The 19,386-nt window shown below is 53.9% G+C and overlaps 1 protein-coding gene across 1 annotated transcript in view; it reads right to left on the bottom strand.

Moving 5' to 3' along the window:
- LOC122154873 (cadherin-23-like) overlaps positions 1 to 19,386 on the bottom strand; it is a 165,373-nt gene that overhangs the window by 1,345 nt on the left and 144,642 nt on the right. Inside the window, 13 exon segments of the mRNA XM_042807848.1 lie at positions 5 to 158; positions 795 to 944; positions 947 to 1,013; positions 1,332 to 1,477; positions 2,392 to 2,581; positions 3,774 to 3,881; positions 5,950 to 6,062; positions 6,643 to 6,759; positions 7,053 to 7,125; positions 10,231 to 10,358; positions 10,739 to 10,844; positions 11,498 to 11,735; positions 12,294 to 12,358. Coding sequence (XP_042663782.1) covers positions 5 to 158; positions 795 to 944; positions 947 to 1,013; positions 1,332 to 1,477; positions 2,392 to 2,581; positions 3,774 to 3,881; positions 5,950 to 6,062; positions 6,643 to 6,759; positions 7,053 to 7,125; positions 10,231 to 10,358; positions 10,739 to 10,844; positions 11,498 to 11,735; positions 12,294 to 12,358 — 1,655 coding nt within the window.

Here is a 19,386-nt window from a genome sequence, read left to right on the forward strand (position 1 = left end):
GTACCGGTGGATGAAGTAGCTGAGCTCAGCATTCAGCCCAATGTCAGCATCCGTGCAGTTGAGCCGGACCACTTTGAAATCCCGGGCCACGTCTTCAAGCAGTGACACGTTGTAGACGGCTGGGAAGAAGGTGGGGTTCTCGTCGTTCACGTCCAGAACTGAAAGGAGGAGCAAGAGCTGAGTGCCTGCCCAGGGCTGCCCCTCCTGCGGATGCCAGGCTGATGTCTACACCATGCTCCCAAAAAACACCTGCCTACTGCTCCCAGCATCCCGGGGAACACTCTGCCTGCTGCTCCCTGCCCTCTGGGTGCCTGCAGACCAGCTGTAAGGACTGATCCCCACAGCTCCAGGCTGTATTTGCTGCCTCCGATACATACCCATCACACCCCGTGTGTGAAGAAACCCTACAGAACTGGCGTGAACACTAACTTTAATCACAGGCTCATTTCCATCCCCATTCAGAGGAAAATCTGGGTCTTAAATATAAGCTCAGTATTTCCTGGGCATATGGTAGAGGGCTCTGGGATTACAGGACTAGAAACTTCCTTTTCCAAACCCAGGACTGAGGAGAATCCAGGCTCATTTTTTTTCCCCAGATGATGCTTATCCTCAGCCCTAGGCTTGTGTGAAGCCAGTAAATAGAAATGCATGAAATTAAAGGCAGGCCACATAATAAGAGTCTTAGTGCATTTCCTATATAAACCACATCTCCCCCCTGGTGTTCTTGTCATCTTTTTGGGACCAGAGCGGGTCTGCAGCTGGGAAGGGCTTGGGAGGGGTGTCAGAGCACCCACCTTTGACGGTCAGGGTGTTGGTGGAGCTCTTGGAGGGGACGCCGGCATCGCTGGCCACCACCCGCAAGTAGTACTCGGCGATGCTCTCCCTGTCCAGCACGGTGGTGGTGGTGATGAGCCCGCTGGTGCTGTTGATGACAAAATCCATGCGGGCATCCCCACCTGCATGCGGTACGTCACCTGCCCGTTCGGACCCTCGTCCAGGTCGATGGCCACTACCTGGCAGGGAGAGTGGAGGGAAGGGGTGAGCATGGGGGGAGCCCCCTCGTCCCCCGACGATAAAAATCACAGTACTTAAACCTTCCGCGTTTCTTTGCCCCCCGGGGATGCTGGGCTCAAAAAAGGGACCTCAGAGCATCCCCCCCTCCCCGTGCTGGGAGCAAGCACAGGGGGTGGGATGCCACAACTCCTTCTGCATTCCCACCCCCCCTCCCCGTTTGCATGGCTAGAGGATGGAGAGGACGTATTGCTAGCTTGCTTTGCAGAAGCGATGGCAGCGACGGGACGTGGGGCACGGAGGCAACGGGACGTGCTCACCTGGAAGACAAAGGAGCCTGCGGGAAGGCCCTCGGAGATCTCGGCAACGGAGGGCAGGTTTTGGAAAGTGGGGTCGTTGTCGTTCAGGTCCAGCAGGTTGACGAAAACCGTGGCGCTGCTGGTAGCTCGCAGGGGTGGCCTCCCGCCTGTGGGGGGGCCGGGAATGGGTCTCGAGGTTAATGCCTTGAGCTGTTTCCACTCCTTTCCCCCTAAAAAGAAGCCCTCGCTCCCTATGCAGACAGGAGGGCAGGGTGGGGCTGGCCCCTCGAGGCACTGACCTGTCCGTGTTAGCCCTTGCACCCCAGCCCGTCGGACTAACAGCACAGTCCCCGGGCAGGGGAAAACTCTCCCTGGCAGCAGGCACACAAGGCAGACCGATGGCTACCTGTGCGTGCAGCTGAAAATTAAGAGCAACACCAGTCTGTGGTTATCTCTGTCTTTCTGGCAGCACAGATGAGGCAATGGCTTTAGCACAGGGCAGGGGTGATGCAAAATTAGAAAGGGGCAGAGGTAAGGTTTATGTACCTCCTTTGCTCTTGGAAACAGGCTGGATAATAGAAAATTATCTTCATAGCTCTACCCTTTTGTCCTAAAAAAGTTTCCCTAAGATACTCTATCTAGAGAAAAATACATTTCACCACTTGATCGGCTCTTTTCCCGCACTGCTCATTCGACTTTCCTTGATACTGAGAGAGCCAGGCTGAGAAGAGGGGGAGTTTCTGCCTCCCAGGCTCATTGTCAGGGCTTCTACAGAAATGGCTGCGCTCGCACTTTGAAGGCTTCTGGTTTGTTTTAGCAGCAGGTTTTAACCTCCTCTCATCCTGTAACCTCCAAAACATCTTTGCAACTTATGCTCAAAACAGGGAAAAAAACCCAACTTCATCACCAAGGAAAAAAAAAATCCGGCTGAGAAAAGCTCAACTCAACACGCGGAAACCATCAGGGAGGGAAAAGCAGGGAGGGGGTGAGGAGGGCGACGCCTGCACGACCCGAGCCCCAGCGATTCCTAGCTACGGCCGAGCCGGACAAACCACGGCGGCAAAGAGGAGCGGGAGCTTACAGTCAGTGACCGACACCACGATCCGGCGCATGAGCTGGGCCTCCTGGGGGTTGGGGTTCTCGCGGTCCAGCAGAACCCCGCTGGTGCGGATCTTGCCCGTGGTGCTGTTGAGGGTGTAGAATTTGTTGGGGGGTCGGATGCTGTACACCACCGTGCCGTTCTCGCCCAGGTCCGGGTCGACAGCCACCACCTGCCACAGAGAAACAGCAAAACTTAAAGCGGGGCGAGGGGAATTAGCTCTCACAGTGCGTCCCCATGTATATTCACCGGTGTCTAATAATGAGGCTGAGCCGCCAGCAGCAGCAAGAAGTCCTCCTTCCTCCACACAGCTGTATATTTTCATGATGCTTGCAGGGATTTTGTACCCTCAAGACCTCTACTGTGGTGTTAAATCTCACTAAAATTGGCCTGCAAGCCCTGGAGGTAATGGCATGGCAAGAGAGACATGAGCATGCAGCAAGCAAACGGGCTTTTCACCTTTTAAACAAAACCAGCTAGAAAACAAACACCCTTCAGAAAAGCTAAAATAAACGGGAGAAAGAGGCACGCTGAGGAACTTGGGCTGCCACATTGGAAAAGCTGGAAATAATTCACTGGTGGAGCTCTCCTCCACGCCAGACATTCTGTGCTTTATTGTTCTCCCTGTGACATTTTAATTACAGAGGACATTTACATTAAAAAACCCCCAACTTCATTACACATGTAACTTCCCCAGCCCCTGCTGCTTGTCCCACAGCTGAATTTACATCGTATCGGTGACACAATAATTATTTCCCAGCAACTAATTGGGATGTCAAAGGCAAGATGACTTCAAGCAGGCACCGAGCAGCAGGGTTGGTGTTGCACGGAAGAGAGAAAACCACCATGCTCTAGCTTGGGCTGTGCTGCCAGACCCTTCTTCCCCCTCCCAAGCCCTTTTCTTTTGCAGCCTTCCTCCTTATATGAGTTTGTGGATTCTCTTCACTTTTCCCTCATTTATTTTCCGTTTCATGCCCGTCATTTTTCTCCTGGCGTGATGGAGTACAAGCTCCCTCTCTCCTTCTCTTTATTTCACCAGAGGGACTTGAAAGGCTGTAAATCAATGTCTTTCAGAGAGGTCCTTGAAGGAGGTCACAGGCAAGGCTAAGAAAAGGAGAATTTGGCCAAAACCCATGCAATTTGGAGAAAAAAAAAAAATTTCCCAGCGGAGAGGAGAAACACACGGGATGGGCAGCAGCAAGGAGGCTCAGGAGTAGCCTTTTAAATGGACTTCTGCAAGATGGTGCTTGACTGGAGGTGACACCGGTTCGGAGGTGACTCCCTGCTCCAGCCAAGTGGGTGACGACCTCGTTGGGTGAAAGGAAGAGGCTTTTAGCACAACAGCTGCCTTCCCTCGCACATACCGTGGTGACGTCTGAGTTGGGGGGGGTCATTTCCACCAGGTTAATGAAGTATGGCTCATCCTTCCATGTGGGATAATTGTCATTGATGTCCAGCAGCGTGATGTTGACCTGCGGGGGAGCAAGCAAGCAAGGCTGCATCAGGATGCGTCCCCCTGGGTGTACAGCAGCACCAGGTACTGAACGCGTGTTCACCCTCTGGAGGGAAAACCTGCAGGAAAACAACCTCCTGCATCTTCACAGCCAAGGCTCCTTGGCATATCTGATCTTGGTTGGGCTCAGGTGTACTTATTACCCTGCAGTTAAAACAACCGCAGGGGCACAAGGTGTGTTTTCAAGCAGCCACTGCACTGTGGGGGGGGGGGATGCAAATTGGTCACGGTGGTGGGGGAGAGGGTGCGGTGGGAACATGGCAGGAAAGGAAGGAAAAAGCTGAGTGACTGGTAAAAGGCAAAAAACCCCAAAGGAATAAATGAGAAATTGAGAGAGGGTATGATAACAGGGAATGGGAGGTGCAAAGACAAGAGAGCACGGGAGAGGACGGTGCCCTGAAGTGTTACCTATCTCCAGAAACAGCATCTAAGTGACAGCAGAGAGCCTGTCGGATGCATCCTGTTGTCTGTGAGTCTCTCACCTCCCCACATCACCCATTTCAATCCAGCCTGTGAGTCTATAAAGGCGCCCGAGGGAAGAGCTGCGGTTTGAGGGAAGGGGATGGAGAGGCAGGAGGGAGCCCCGGCGCTTGCCACCCCCACGCAGGGTGTCTCAGTGGAGGTTCTCTGGGGGTCTTCTCTGCTCCCAAGTGATGGGGTCCTGCCGCCGGACCAGGCTGAGCTGCTGGTGACACCCCGTGGTAGAAGAGGTGAATCTGGACACCGCAGTCTCCAGGGATGTGCCCAGGGCACAACTAAGGCACCGCCGTGGTCCCTGGGGCAGGTCGGTGACCCACCTCTGCTCCAAGCACCCCAGGTGCTTGTCCATCACCTGGGGACCTTGCAAAGCCCCTGAATGGACCCTTATTCCCACATCAAAAATGATTATAGGGAACAGCTTTGAGTCCTGGGTGTATAACCTTGTTAATGACAGCAGATAAACTTAACTGGCCATCTACTTCTCCCTGAGTTTTAATATTCTTTAACTTTTTAAGAACCACGATGCTTTTTTTTTTTTTTTTTCCTAATTGCAATCTGTGTTGCAAAAAACTTGTTTTGCCTTTCAATAAAGCTACTAGGAGAACATAATCTCACCTGGAGCCCCAAAGGGAAACCCAACATCTGGCAGGCCATGCTGCCGCCCGGCCAAGGCCGTCATGTGCCTCTGGGAGGTTCCACAGGGAGCTTCTAGTCTGCTACCTGGATCATCCACGTCCTGACGGCCCTCAGCATTAGTGACAATTATTTTAAGAATTTCCCCAGCACAACCACAATATTTCTCTGCATCGCCCGCTGTTGCGTGAAACACCTCTCTGCAACCCAACCGAGTGTCCCAGGAACAAGAGCACCCAAATATTATGGAATGTTCAAACCAACACGGTGCCATGACTAGTGAGAGATGGATCCCTGGCTTTTGACCTCCTGATGTTTCCAAAGACTTCTACAAACCCTTTGCAAACAATGGGTCTCCCTCCCTGACATCTGCAAAGGCAAGGCAAAGGAGTAGGTTTTGATCTGCCGTACAATGGCCACCAGAACCTTCTGAGGAGCCCAGAGATCACAAACCAGTTGGAAACCGTTGACCCAGGCAGTATGTGAATAGTAGTCATCAGGAACAACTAAGGGCACCTGCAGGGTCTCCAACTAAGCATTTTCTCAAGAGGCATGAACAAAGGGAGCCATAGTGCAGGTGGAATAGGCACCCGTTACTGCCTTTGCACGGAGAACTGGACATGTAAAGCTCTAGAAGGTCAAGTGGCTCCTGGGTGAATGGCTTACCAGGAAAGGGAGCCTGATTTCAAGATCTACACAGCCCAGACAGTCATTCAGCAAGGGCTGTGAGCAGCGGTGGGGGCAGCTCAGAGGGCAGACACAACCGTATGCTCTTTACCCATTCACACAGCTAAAATTAAACGCTGCTAGCATGGGGAACTGAAGCATCGGTGCCTGGGCAGCCCTCCCCAGTACCAGCCCCAGGCGGGCACCGGCGGCTCAAGAAGATGGGAGTCGTTCCATCCCACACTCACCATAGCAATGCCTGTCTTCTGGTGGTGGCCCACGCCTCCATCCACTGCCCGGACGATGAGGATGTATTCGGCTTTGGTCTCTCGGTCCAGCAAAGTCGTCGTGGTGATTTCTCCTGTAGCCCCAGGAGATGAGAGGGATTAGAGAGGCTGTATGGCGAATAGGGGCACCGGTGCAAAAAAGGGACACTTAAGAGACAGGATCCTTCGTGAAGGGGCCCTTTCCTCTGATGCAGTTTCAAACAGATGGATGCTGGAAAGGGTCAGCTTGCCAGCAAGCTCCTGCAAACTCCATGCTGTGTCTTCCCACGGGAGCCTGTGAAATGACTGCCTGTGATCCCTTTTGCTTGCTCCTGCCCGTAACGAACTGAAAAAGATGCTGGCAAGGGAAGGCAGGCAGCAGCTCCTTAGCTAGTGTAAGCCCTTCCAGCCAAAGCCTTTTCTCAGGTGTCAGTCCCACCAGGAGCCAAGCTTCCACCGATGCCTTTGCCAAAGCTCTCATGGTGACTGAGCGAGTGCTGGTGGCTGAAATCTGGCAAATCCCTTAAACTCGGTATCTCCTAAGCAGGCTGCTTGGGGGAGAGGAGGGAAGGACGGGGAAGGAGTGAGGGTGTGAAAGAGGAAAAACGATGGGGGAGAAAAGCAGGGGAAATTCAGGAGAGGGAACTGAAAGGAAGAGCGTGTACAGAAGCTAACCTGAGCGAGCATTGATCCGAAAATGTGAGGAGCCCTCCAGGGAGTAGATGATTGACTCCTGCCCGTACTCCCTGGATCGGTCCAAGTCCGTGGCATTGAGAAACAGCACCGTGGCTCCTTGGGGGAAGCAGAACCGAGGGCTGTGATGAGGCATTTGCAGCCCAAAGTGGGTGTCCCCAGCTGCCCTGTCCCCTAACCCACCGCTCCTGCACCCACCCCAAACGGGGCACCTGGACAAAGGGTCCCCTCACCTGCACGGGGCCAAGTCTCCAGGTCCCATGACTATGAAACTCTGTTAGGTCTATGGCTTTTGCCTCCCCCAAAAGCCATCACCAACCCAGTTCTGCCTGTGAGACCCCACCCCGGGCCCTTCTGATAGCCTGAAGAAGGAACAGGGGCATGCTCCGTACCTGCCATAATGTCCTCCACGACAGTTATCATATAGGAGGGCTTGCTGAACGTGGGGGGGTTGTCGTTTTCATCCTGAAACAAAAGAAGGTTGAAAGGCTGGTTGGGAGAAAGGCAAGATGGTCAAGCAGCCACAAAAGCCTGGTACTGGCATGCTCCTGCCCAACTGCATCTCAAAAACGTGACCAGCTCAAGGCATCAGCGTGGGGAAGCTGGCCTTACGGGCAAGGCACCGGAGGTGTGAGTACCCAGATTCACTGCAGAAACAGCTGAAGTTAAAGTAAGTCAGCTGCCAGTGATTTTGCTGAGCCAGACAGTGAGGCAATACTGACTATCTCATCGTCCCATTGTCCAGTGGCTCAGCACTCCAGGTCACCTCGGCCATGATGCCACCAGGCAAACTGGGCTGGCCAGGGCAGCTGCTCAGCTTTTGCTGCCTTTGCTTAAGTGGAGGAATGCTGGAGGTGTTTGCAGACCAAGCAGCTACAGCATTTTCAGGGGAGGAAGCTGGTTTGCATAACATGTTCCCTCCAAGACTGTCTCTGCCAGCGACTACGGCCAGCCTGGTGAAACCAGGCAGGAGCAATTGCTCGAAACATCCCTCCAAACAGATTTCGGACAAGTTTAAAGCTCCCCCAGGGGGGCTTTAAATACTGTTTAAACATTGTTAAGAATCTGCCTTAAATGAATCAAACCCAACCGCTCATGGAGGGAAGGAGGGAGCTACCAGGACATTAAAACACCGTTATGGACTTCGCTGCTTCCCTGGGGCTGCTCTGCAGATGTTTTCTACCTGGAGGCTGCTGATGGACCTGCAGGCTCAGCTGCTCCTGCTGCCACTGAACTGATATTTGAGGCAATTTCACATGCCAACGATGCCCATCGTACTGCAATTAAATTACCTCCTCTGCTCTTGTTGCTGGAAGCAGGTGGTCTTTAATCAGCCTTTGCATCACTCAGCTTTCATCACACCTCCTCCGAGGGTAGTAAGGAAATTGCCGGATGCCCCGGGGTGCTGTCCTCACCATCCCTCCTCCTCCTCACAGAGCCGGGTTGGGGACATCACCCCAGGGCAAACCCTGGAGGTCTGGGCAGGTTAAAGGCAAAGGAAGTGGAGAGGCCGAGCACGCATCCACATGCCACCTGCAGCTGGACCTGGGCAAGCTGCGCCGTGGTTCAGGCTGGATGGACGCAAGCCGGAGCAGACGTCACGCCGTTCCGTTAGTGGTCCTGAGTTCATCAGGCCATGCTCAGCACCGCCACGGCCCGGCAAGCCAGCTCTCGGGGCTGCAGGGCCATGCTCCTGGCCGGCTTTCCATCTGGCTGGAGCTGGCATCCACCTGCCCGCCGGGCGGCATGTGGCTTTTCTACTTGAGAAGGACATTTCCCACCCCAAAGCTCCCTGCTGCAAACCTCCCGCGTGCCTCCCGCAGCACCCGCAGCGATGCCAGGCAGGAGCTGGCACCGCTTCCTCCCCTCCCATGGGAGAGGCCATCCAGCTAAGCAAACAGCTCCCCACGTTCCCCTGACCCTCAGCCTTCCTCCCTACATCCTCACCCTCAGACAGCTACCATATCACCTGCAGGGGTGCCGAGAACCACAGCTGCTCGCACTAAGCACACAACCCCCCTTTTCTTCCAGACAGACGCATGCTATAAGTCGCTGGCTCGTCGCCCCGATCGGGCGTCAGTGGCAGGGAGCGAGGCAGAAACTTATTAGCGGTGATATTTCCCCGGATCCTGGCATGGCGCGCGCGCGCGCGCTATTAGTTCTGATTCGGCAGCTCCCTCTACAAAAGCGTATTGTCCCCTAATGGGAAATCTACAAGGCGAGTTTGACTTCTTTATTAAAAACCAACAACCAAAGGATGAAAAAAAATTACCTCCCTCCACACTCGCTCTCATTCTGCCTTTGCACGGCTCTTGTTCCTCAAGTGCTGTCGTGAAATTTTCTCCTCCTCATTTTCTTCCTATTTTCTGCCTTTTTTTTTCCCTGTCTTTTTCCAGTTGAGAGAAAAGCCCTTTGGCTGAGAGTGGGAAAAGTGACAGCTACTTAAAACCCACCAGTGTGCAGACTCAACCCGGAGGAGATGACCCACTGAAGTGTGGTCTTTGGAAAGAGGTGTTTATGCTGTCTATAGCACAGTGTGGGAAAGATGTATTTAGCCACTACTAACCCCCCTCAGCACTGCCTTATTCCCCCTCTCCTGAGCACAGTGAGGGAGCTGGAGGAGAGGCCTGCTCATAAGACTTCATTCCCATCCTGGCACCGTGGACTTCATCATCTTCGCCTTCCCAGACTGACACTGCCACCAGCCTGGCTTAGATCCCATCACTGCGAGACTGACGGGTTATCAAGCAAACTGTCTCCACTGCTGATACCTCCCAACAGACGTCTTCAAACCACAACGTGCCTCAAAGTGACATCCGATCTAATCTGCCCAGGGAATGCTGCGATGCTTTACTTCTCCCAGCAGCTACCCCTCCTCGAGGGGTTTGCACCTATGCCGGTGCGTGAGATGCATGGCAAAGCCCATAGCCCAGCCAGGACAGCCGGTGTTGGGAGATAAAGAAGCAAGTGTCTATGATTCATTCAAGGACTGATAATTTCTGACACTACATGTGCTAACGCATAGCCAAGCTCTCTCCTCTGCATCTGAGCTGCAGCGAGTGCCTCTGGCTAGGCATGGAGAGCATCCCAGCCAGGAGGTCCCTGTGAGTGGAGAGAAGGGCTCACCAGGTGCTCAGTGAACCTCCCCAGGCAAAAACAAGGGCAGGGGGTCGTTCTCCACCCTGTCCCCAGCTCTGCTCCTCACCCCCTGGTTAGCTGTGGCTCCTACCACGCCACTTCCAGTGGCTTCCCTGTGCGTGGTGCACGGCTGCGGACAGGGAGGAGGTGCGTGGGGTCAGGACAGCCCGTCTGTGCGTGGTGACACCCCCCTCAGAGACACTCTCACTCACCCTCCATCACTCAGACTTTACCAAACGTCAGGGACAGTGTTTCTTTAACCAATATGTATGACACATATGTACGTGAGACATATATGACATATTTATCTATGAGACACATGTAATTGCAATCCCCGGGTGGGACAGTCTAGCTGAGTTATTGGGAATTAATGTCACTGCTATGGAGTAACTGCAGGGAAACCACCACAGGATCACTGGGTGCTGTACTTACAAACACCTCGATGGTGACGGGGACGGTGCTGTTGAGCGGTGGGTTGCCAGCATCCTTGGCCATCACAGTTAGGTAAATGACCCCGTTGTCCAGCTGCTCGTAGTCCAGGGGGTGGTTCACGCTGATCACTGAAAGGATGCCAAGCGGGGCGGTCAGGGGAACGTTCACACACCAAGGAGGACCCAGGTGGCCCATCCACACCACCTCCCCAGGGCCAACAGTGCCTGCTCGAGGTGGCAGCGCCCCGAAAACACAAGCACAGGGCATTACTGAGCTCCTTGCACAGGCGTAACCCAAAGCGAGCCACACGCCCACAGAAACACAGCTCTGCAGCAGCTCGGCTCAAGCCCTGCTGCAAAGGAGCATGCTGCTGGGGAGGTCCGGACAAGCAGAGGAGATGCTGGAACAGCTTTTTAAAGCTTGCTGACATGGTCGCTTGCAGGAGTGCGAGTGCAGCCCAGCTGCTGCTGCTTGCCAGGGGCACCACGATCCCAGGACAAGTGCTTACCTCCGTACCCTTCTGACACCGTGATGTCAAAGTACTCGCGGAAGGCAGACGCCTCCACGATGCTGTACGTGATCTGGTTGTTTGGAGGGGAGTCCTCGTCAGTTGCCTAGAGCGTGATCAGAGGGAGTAAATGAGCAGGGGAGCTGTGCTGGCGTCGTGCAGCGGGAGAGAGCCGAGGGGACGGGAGGTGCAGGCTGGGCGCAGGGAGAGTGGAAAAGTGATGGAGGAAGATGCACTCCTCAGGGGTCCCGAGGAGGCTTGTAAACCAGCCTCTCCTCCAAATCCGGCCTCCCAGGAAGGACTCACTGGGTCCCCCACTCCTGCCTCCCTGCAGCACTCCCAGCCTGGCCCCACAGAGGGAAAGTAGTGTTTTTGCATCATAGCAAAGTTTATTCTTGTGCTGAAGGAGCGAACAATCTCCCCTATCTGCCTTCCCTCCACAGCAGAGGCGTAGAGCTCCATCAACAGAGCACCTTCCACTCGGTGCCTGCTGACTTTATTGAGAAGGGCAAGGCGACACGGAGGCAGCGCCTCTGCCCTGGGAGAAGCCCCAGGACCTGGGGGTGCTGTATAGGCGTGGGATGTATAGGAGAGGAGAGGAGGAGGGAGGCAGCCCACGGCTGCAGCACCACCCAGTTGCACTTTGCGGTAAAGCACGAAGGATTTCTCAGGAGGACGGCAGCAGGGGTGGACAGGAACCTAACCCGCTCGCATGTCCCCACCACGCATCCCGAGCGGAGGAGCGCTCCGGTCCCTCACCCGGAGCCGGACCACCTGGGAGACGGAGGGCTCGTTCTCCCGCAGGGCCCCCAGGTATGCCTCCTTCTGGAAGGTGGGGACGTTGTCATTGACGTCGAGGATGTTGATCCTGACGCGCCCCGTCGTCTCCTCCCCGCCGCCGTCCCGGGCGATGACGGTCAGGGTGTAGCGCTGCATGATTTCAAAGTCCAGACGAGCTGTCAGGATGATTACACCCGTGTCCTTGTCCAGAGAGAAACTGAGGGGACAAGAAAGGAGGGGGAAAGCCCTGGTGACCACACGCTGGAGATGGAGAGATGGGGTGGCAGCAGCCTGACAGCTAGCACCGCGGTGTGTAAAGTTCATGGCTTTCTTCTGAGGGGTATTAGGTCCCAGAACATCTTTAAGAGCTCGGTGCAGGTGGTGGGGTAGAAGCCCTCAGTGTTGCTCTACAGGCAGAGAAATTGGGCTCAGAGGCTCCCAGTTCCCTTCTGCTGGGCAGCCCCCATGCCTCCCCCAACCACACACCACGAGTGGGTTGCATGCAATGCTCCAGGGCCAGCAACTCGCTGGCAAAAGCATTTATCGGTCCCAAGCAACGCTGGTGCCTGTAGGTCCTGATTTAGCAAAGCGATTAAACACGCTGAGCATCAGGCATGTGGTAAAGTTAACTCCCCTCTTTGGGAGACAGCGTAGTGGGATTTTCATAGGGTATCTTGCACATAGGATGTAATAAATGCCCTTAATTGCCTTTGTAGTGAGGTTAGAAGAGGATTTTGAAGAATCAAACTCATGCTGGTGGTTCAGTCACACTTACTGGTCAGGGTCATCGCTGAAAAAATAATTGACTTTCCCATACGTGCCCACATCATTGTCAGTTGCCTGAAAAAAAAAAAAAAGTTAATTAATAAATGAAGGTATTTATGAGAAAATTGCATTACACACACTGGTGAATCCATTACATCCTCTTTACCTCCTCCTACTCAGGTGCCAGTGGGCTAGCAGGAGTGCAGACCTTATGTGCTGCCTTTTATCCCCCCGGGAGATGCGGGGCTGGGGCTGTCTGTGCTCGCCTGGGTTATCCTGTGCATCCCCAACTCGCAGACCGCTCTGGGTCACAGCCCTCCATCGACATCTCTCAGCAGCACTTCCAAAAACTTTGGCATGGAAAATTTTATGTGCACATACTTTCCCTGACATACTAAACTAATCTGGGAAGCACATGTGAAATAAAGGTCTGTTCCGACCCAGAGGAACCCAGGAAGTCGTAAAGGTTTTGTGAACCCCTTGGGTTAAATTAAAGTGAAACGACACCAAATGACAGGTTAAAATGTTTTACTTGCGGTAGAAGCAATTTAAACTTGGAAAAGGGTAGTAAGTAATGTGGTCTCTTATTGATAAATCTATAAGAAAGAAAATAAAGGAAAGGAAAGGAGAGAAAGAGAGAGAGTAAAAGAGTCCAGTTCACCACCCAGTTTCCAGCACTTTCTCAGGTCCCGTTATCTTGAGTGGTGGGTGCACCCCCAGTAAAGTTTTCTGTCACCTTTTAAGTTCATCTTTATCAGCTGATTAGCATAGTAGACAGAGAGGCAGGTATTCCACGAGCTCATTCCCATGAGAGATGAGGAAAAGGTGGAACACAGGTTCTGCATGCACTGAAGGGGAATGGGGTGCACCGACCCCCTTGCCGATGGAGTCAGTGGTCATGCTTGTCCTCCCAACCTTATTTTTTCCTCAGTTTTTGCTTAGGTCCATCTGGTACTGGTTATTTATCTCTCTTATTTGTCCTTTAACCCGAACATATGGTTTCACTCAGTCCACCTTTCCCTCCTTTGGGTCTTATCTAAGAATTTGGCAATACAACGGCAAGGGAGTGAAGCCGTGCATCCTTTGATACACTCCACGCTTCCTTGGACAGGGTTCCTTAGACTAATCACAAAGGCCACAGCTTGTCACAAGTTTTCCGTGTCGACGCATGTTTGAAGCATTAATTCCTTCAGTTCCTTACAAGGTCTTCACGGACAATTCTTGCAGCCCCTGTGAAGCCCAAGAGCCAGGACCTGCACGCACAGCCCTTACCGTTCGTTGCACATTCAAGGCTGACAGTACACCCGGGGCTGCGGGGAGAGAAATAAAAACCTATCCTGCTTCAAAACTCCCCTCCCCAGGCTAAAAAACAGACCTGGGAAAGCAAGAAAAGGGATTTAGACCTTGCTTTCTGCCAGCAGCTCCTGCTGGATAGCCCTTCTGGGGTGCAACCCCATGGATGGGCTGCTGCCTCTCGGGATGCTGCGGTGCCGGCTCCCAGCCAAGCTGCTGGGCTGGACGCACGTCCACCACCGCCAGCTGCCGAGTGGGCTGGGGTGGGCTGGTCACGGGTGAGCAACCAGCACCTTCCGGGGAAGGTGCGCGAAACGCAGCGTGTCAGCTCTGGATGAGCAAGGCAAGATTTATGCATGTTTTAAAGTCTTTCCTCTAATGAATATATAAAATATGCATGAGCGGCAGCAGGAAAAAGGAGCAGAAAATTTTATTTTTAGGTGAGGAAAGTGGAATGCAAGCCCCAAAATATCCTTCTTCACCCCCAGTATATTTTCTAAATTGAGTCCTGTCTGGATTACTTAGACACCAACAGGCCTGTGAAAAAGCAGGGTCAAAGACACATTTTATGTCCAGATACCATCAAAAGGCTGTATTTTAGGACTGGCACGGAACACAACCCATTCCTGAAACCTCCCTGATTTATCGATGGCCTTGATTACCCTTGACAGCAGAGTAGGAGCTTGAGCACATCAAACCACTTTACCCCTGTGTGCTGCTTACCTGACACACCATGGGGTGGCAGAGAGAAAAAGGCATGAAAACTAACGAGGTTTAATTATTTTTTTTCTCCCCAAAGGCTTCCCCAGCTCAAGTGGTAATTTATAGAATCACAGCTAGATTTGGGTTGGAAGGGACCTTAAAGCCCATCTAGTTCCCACCTCCCCGTCATGGGCAGGGACCCCTTTCCCCCAGCCCAGGGTGCTCCCAGCCCGTCCAACCTGGCCTTGAACCCTTCCAGGGAGGGGGCAGCCACAGCTGCTCTGGGCACCCTGGGCCAGCGCCTCACCCCGCACAGGGAAGAATTTATTCCTTACGTTTCTTCTAATCTAAATCTGCCCTCTTTCAGTTTAAAACCGTTACCCCTCATCCTACCACTTAACTCCCTAAAAAAGAGTCCCTCCCCCCCTCTCCTGTCCCCCCTTTAAGCCCTGGGAGGCCGCTCGAAGGGCTCCCCGGAGCCTTCTCTTCTCCAGGCTGACCCCCCCAACTCTCTCAGCCCGGCCCCCCAGGGGAGCTGCTCCAGCCCCCCCAGCATCTCCGTGGCCTCCTCTGGCCCCGCTCGAGCAGCTCCGGGTCCTTCTGCTGTTGGGGGCCCCCGAGCTGGCCCCAGCACTGCAGGGGGGTCTCCCCAGAGCGGAGCAGAGGGGGAGAATCCCCCCCCGGCCCTGCTGCCCCCCCTGCTCTGGCTGCAGCCCAGGGCACGGGTGGGTTCTGGGCTGCCAGCGCACGGGCTGCCTCACGGGCAGTTTTCCCCCCACCAACCCCCCCAGCCCCTCTCCTTGGGGCTGCTCTCCAGCCGCTCCTCGAGGGCCCAGCCTGGGTTTGTGCTGGGATTGCCCCGACCCACGGGCAGGACCTTGCCCTTGGCCTTGTTGAACCCATGAGGTTTGCCCGGGCCCCCCTCTCCAGCCTGCCCAGGTCCCTCTGGGTGCCATCCCTGCCCTCCCGCGTGTCCCCCACCACACAGCTCGGGGTTGTCAGTGAACTTGCTGAGGGTGCATCGATCCCACTGTCCGTGTCACCATCAAAGATGTTAAACAGCGCTGGTACCAACACCAATTCCTGCTGCTTTACACCAGCCGAAGGGTGCACTGGTGGAGCCAGCCTTTCAGACCTACTAATTTTCCCAGTTTTCCTCTCCACTGCTAAGTTGCAATTTACTCTTCATACGCATTGCAATTGCGTTCAGCAAAATGGAACAAACCTACCAAAATCTGCCAGGAGAGATGCCTGCTGAGTGAACGGTACCTGCTCCTGGAGGGCCAAGCCCCCTCTGCAGTGCATCTTACTCCTTATAGGACACCAGGGATGACATCTATGAAGGTGCCCCATCCTAGCCAGAGCCTGGCTGCTCTTCTGAATGGAAACATCTGGCGAGGAGGTGGGTTAATCTACTGCCTGCCCACCCCAGCTTCCCTCAGGAAATTAATAATGGTATTAGTTCCCCATCCTAACACCTGCTACCAGCCCGGGTGGCTGCGAGTTGCAGCGGCAAACCCCCAAAGAGCAGCCAGGGCTGGCCAACAAGAGCCCTGGGTCCTCTCTCCCAAAATCCATGAGTGCTTTGAGCATCCTCTGCGTCACCTGGTACAAGATGGTCCTCAACCTCCCAGCTATTACTTCTGTGCCCACGACCTCTGAACCCCTAGGACCCATTAATCCCTAAGTGCCTGGTGTGAGTGCAGAGCCCAGAAAGACATTTTCCATGTACCTGGATTGGCTGGTGATGAGACAATGATTTACAGGGGGCCTGACAGTGCCACAAAGTGCAGGCAAAACTAATTCCCTTCATTTGGCCCCATACAATTGCACTTGTAAGTGCTTACTGCGGTGACAGACAACACTGGGGAAGTGTAATTTTCTTCTGCTGGGGAAAAAAAAATATAGGGAAGGACGAAGGTTAGAAGAAGGTTAGCACAGAGCTGCTTGGCATGGGAAGTGGTGGGGCCCTGGGGAGCTGAGCCAGAAGGGTGGGCTGGACCCTGAGCTGTGGTGATGCTGGGCCAGCCAAAACTGCCAGCAAGGCAAAGTGACCCACTCATGAGGAGCCAGGAGGCCGGGCAGCCTAACTCTGCCCCGTATACCACCTCATCAGCCGGGCTAATTAATTACCCTGATTTACACCAGGGGAGGTGGAAGGTGATGCCTGCTTAATGGCTTTCCTGGCAACTGAACATCATGGACATAATGCAGGGCAACGGAGCAGGTTACTTGAACGTGACAGGGAATATGCAAAAAGCAAAACCCTTCACGTTCAGCATATTTAATTTTCGATCTACGCTCATTTATGCATTACCAAATGTTTTCTCTCTGAGAGTAAAAAAGATGCTCAGATGCTCAAACCCCTGTGGAGGCGACATGCACCCCCTTTGCGAAGCAATCCCAAGGGCACCCAGGGAGCAGAATACCCCAAATCCCACTGAGCCGATGCCTTTGCAGCGCTTTTCGCAACCCCTGGGTACCAGCTGTTTTCCTGCAGCTCGCCCCCCTCACCCACTGGTCCCCCCCAACCCCTCAGCATGCACGCATCCATCCCTGCAGCCGGGGGAGGAAGGCATCTGGCTGGAAGTTTCCCGGGGTTCCACCTGGAGAAGCAATCAAATGGCTTTCACAGCTGCTCCTCTCCTGCCCAGAATATTAAAGCGGGATTTGCCCACTAGAGCCTGCAAAAGGGCAGGATGAAAACACGGGTCCACATCTGTACTTTTATGAGCTGTCACCGGTGCAGCCCATTTCTAAAAAAAACCCCATTTGCACAGCTAAACTCGGAGAGAGCGGCAAGAAGAGGAAGGCTGGATAACCCACAGGATTAATTTACTGAGCTGCAGCACGATGTGGGCACCCAGCATGTGAATCACAGGTGCACAAAAATACCCACAGCCCAGCTCTCCATCCGTCTCCATGCCCCAAGCACAAATATTTCAGACATCTCCCTTTCGTCCCACCAAGGGCCATCACATCCATCCTTGCCCACCAGCTCACAGGCCAGCAGAGCCAGAGGCAAAAGTGAGGAGCCGGCGAGCGGTTCTGCTCTTGTGGGCAAATCTGCAGGAAAGGGCATGTCGTCCAATTTGTTCGGGAAACAATAGCAATGTTTGACATGTCATCAGGATTGATGGAGCAGAAATTTACATGGGAGAATTCAGTTTTAAACAGCTCCACGGAGCTTCGCCGGTAATGGTTTCGACATCCATCATCCGCTGAGCCCCACTCAATGACGCCTTAAACTGCCCGAGATTAACTCTACTCACAGCAGCTTCAGGGAGCAAGGGAGGAGGAGTGGGGAAGAGTTTAAAGAGCCAAGAAGAGCCTTTCAGGGCAGCGTGGATCCCCTGTGGAGCCCCTGGGATGGCAGTCGTCCCCCCAAACCTGGTGAATAGGGATGAGCTAAAGGTTGATCGCAGGGGTGAGCGAAGTGCGTTGGAAGGATGACTCCTTGCTGTCTGGATGAGGTGGGCTACCATGTCCTGCCTGCCTGCAGATGGCTGGCCAGCACCAAGGGAGCCAAATCCTCCCCACCTTTCCATCTGTGCAGGGCTGCTGGAGCGGGTCCCAGCTTGGTTTGCTCTCATTCACCCTCTTTGTTTTCCTCCCCTACCTTACATGCAGAAACCAGGAAATAAAAATTGATGGGGAGCAAATTGCTTTGGCCAGAAGCTCTCTGCTTAAAAGAGTTGTAGGAGGAAAGCAATTATCAAATGTCAAAAAGCTGTCAGGGTACTGGAGTGACCGGCTGTGAGTCTTGTCCTGCTGCTCCCCTGGCCATGCTGGGTGGGCAGCAGGGACACCAAGCCACCGCCACTCCAGCAAGACCCAGGGCTTGGACCATGGGAGAAAGCAAACGGAAGGAGGATTCGGATCTGCTTCCTACTTTTTTTCCAGTTTTCTAGGAAAATGAGGCAGAGGCAGTTGCCCCTTGGGACAGATTGGGCAGCCACGGGCTTTTCAACGCAGGGTAAAGAGCCATGCCCTGTCATCAAATCAATTTTCTGAGCCACTTAAATGTGCATGTTTTAAACAGCAATCACCCCTTCTTAAATGCAACCTATTGCAATCTTCAGGTCCCGGGGGATTATCAGCAAACCTGTGGTATCCACCCGTATTGGGATTTGATTTGCGATTTGGGGGAGAGAAACACGAAGGGCCAAGAGCTTCCACGAGAAGCAATCGCCGGGCATCAAGAAAGCCAGTGGAAAACCTACTTAAAGGCATTAGACCCTTCCCAGACAGAAACCAGCTCTTTCCCAGGCCTTTAAAGGGCAGCTGCCCGGCGGGAGGCAGCAATCAGGGGTGAGCGGAGCTGGCGGCTGGCCGGCACCGGAGCCCAGCGGCGTGATTAGCCGGGAAGGAGGGAGGCGGGGGGTGGGAACCGGAGTGATGCTGGGGTACCGCCGCCTTCCCCAGCAGCTCCAGACCCCGCGCCGAGCCGGAGCTCAATCCCCGCTAAGGACCCCAGAGGGCTGCGCTGAACCTGGCTGGGGGGTGTGTGTGGTGGGGGGGGGTGGGGGTGGAAAAATAGCCAATCAACCCCCCTGGGAATTGCAGAGCTTTCCCCCCACCTCTTCTGCCAGCCAACCGGGGGAAAAACAACAGCCTCCTTGATTGTGTTTTATAACAGCAGGCCCTGCAACATCAGCTCCTTGTGAGCGAGGTTAACACTTGCCTGGGCAGCCTTGATTTAGCGGGAAGTTATTTACTGTAGCCGGGCTGTTGCAGTGGCTGGAGGCTGGGGTTTAAAATGCGAGCCGACGGTAGACAACCCTTGAGCGAGAGACACAGACATCTTGAGCGCTCATTTCCACTGCACAAGGTGACACCAAGACCGTACAGACGCCCACCTCGGTGGGTTTTACTGGAGCTCCGTGCTGGAGCTGGGCACAAGTACTCCACTAATGAACCGTATTGATTTCATATTCTCCTGTTGTCCACCTAAATGGCAAGCGGCACATCTGATAGATTAAATAACCACACAATTGCCTGGCTTGACATCTCAATCACTTTGCTGTTGGGTCTCTAATGAATTTTACAGCCCAGCAAAATGGAAGAAATTAAGGTCAAAGTCCGATGGAGGAAATATAAATCCCCAA

The sequence above is a fragment of the Tyto alba genome, unplaced genomic scaffold, assembly GCF_018691265.1.
Source record: "Tyto alba isolate M040663 unplaced genomic scaffold, T.alba_DEE_v4.0 Super-Scaffold_1, whole genome shotgun sequence".
Classification (NCBI taxonomy): Eukaryota; Metazoa; Chordata; class Aves; order Strigiformes; family Tytonidae; genus Tyto; species Tyto alba.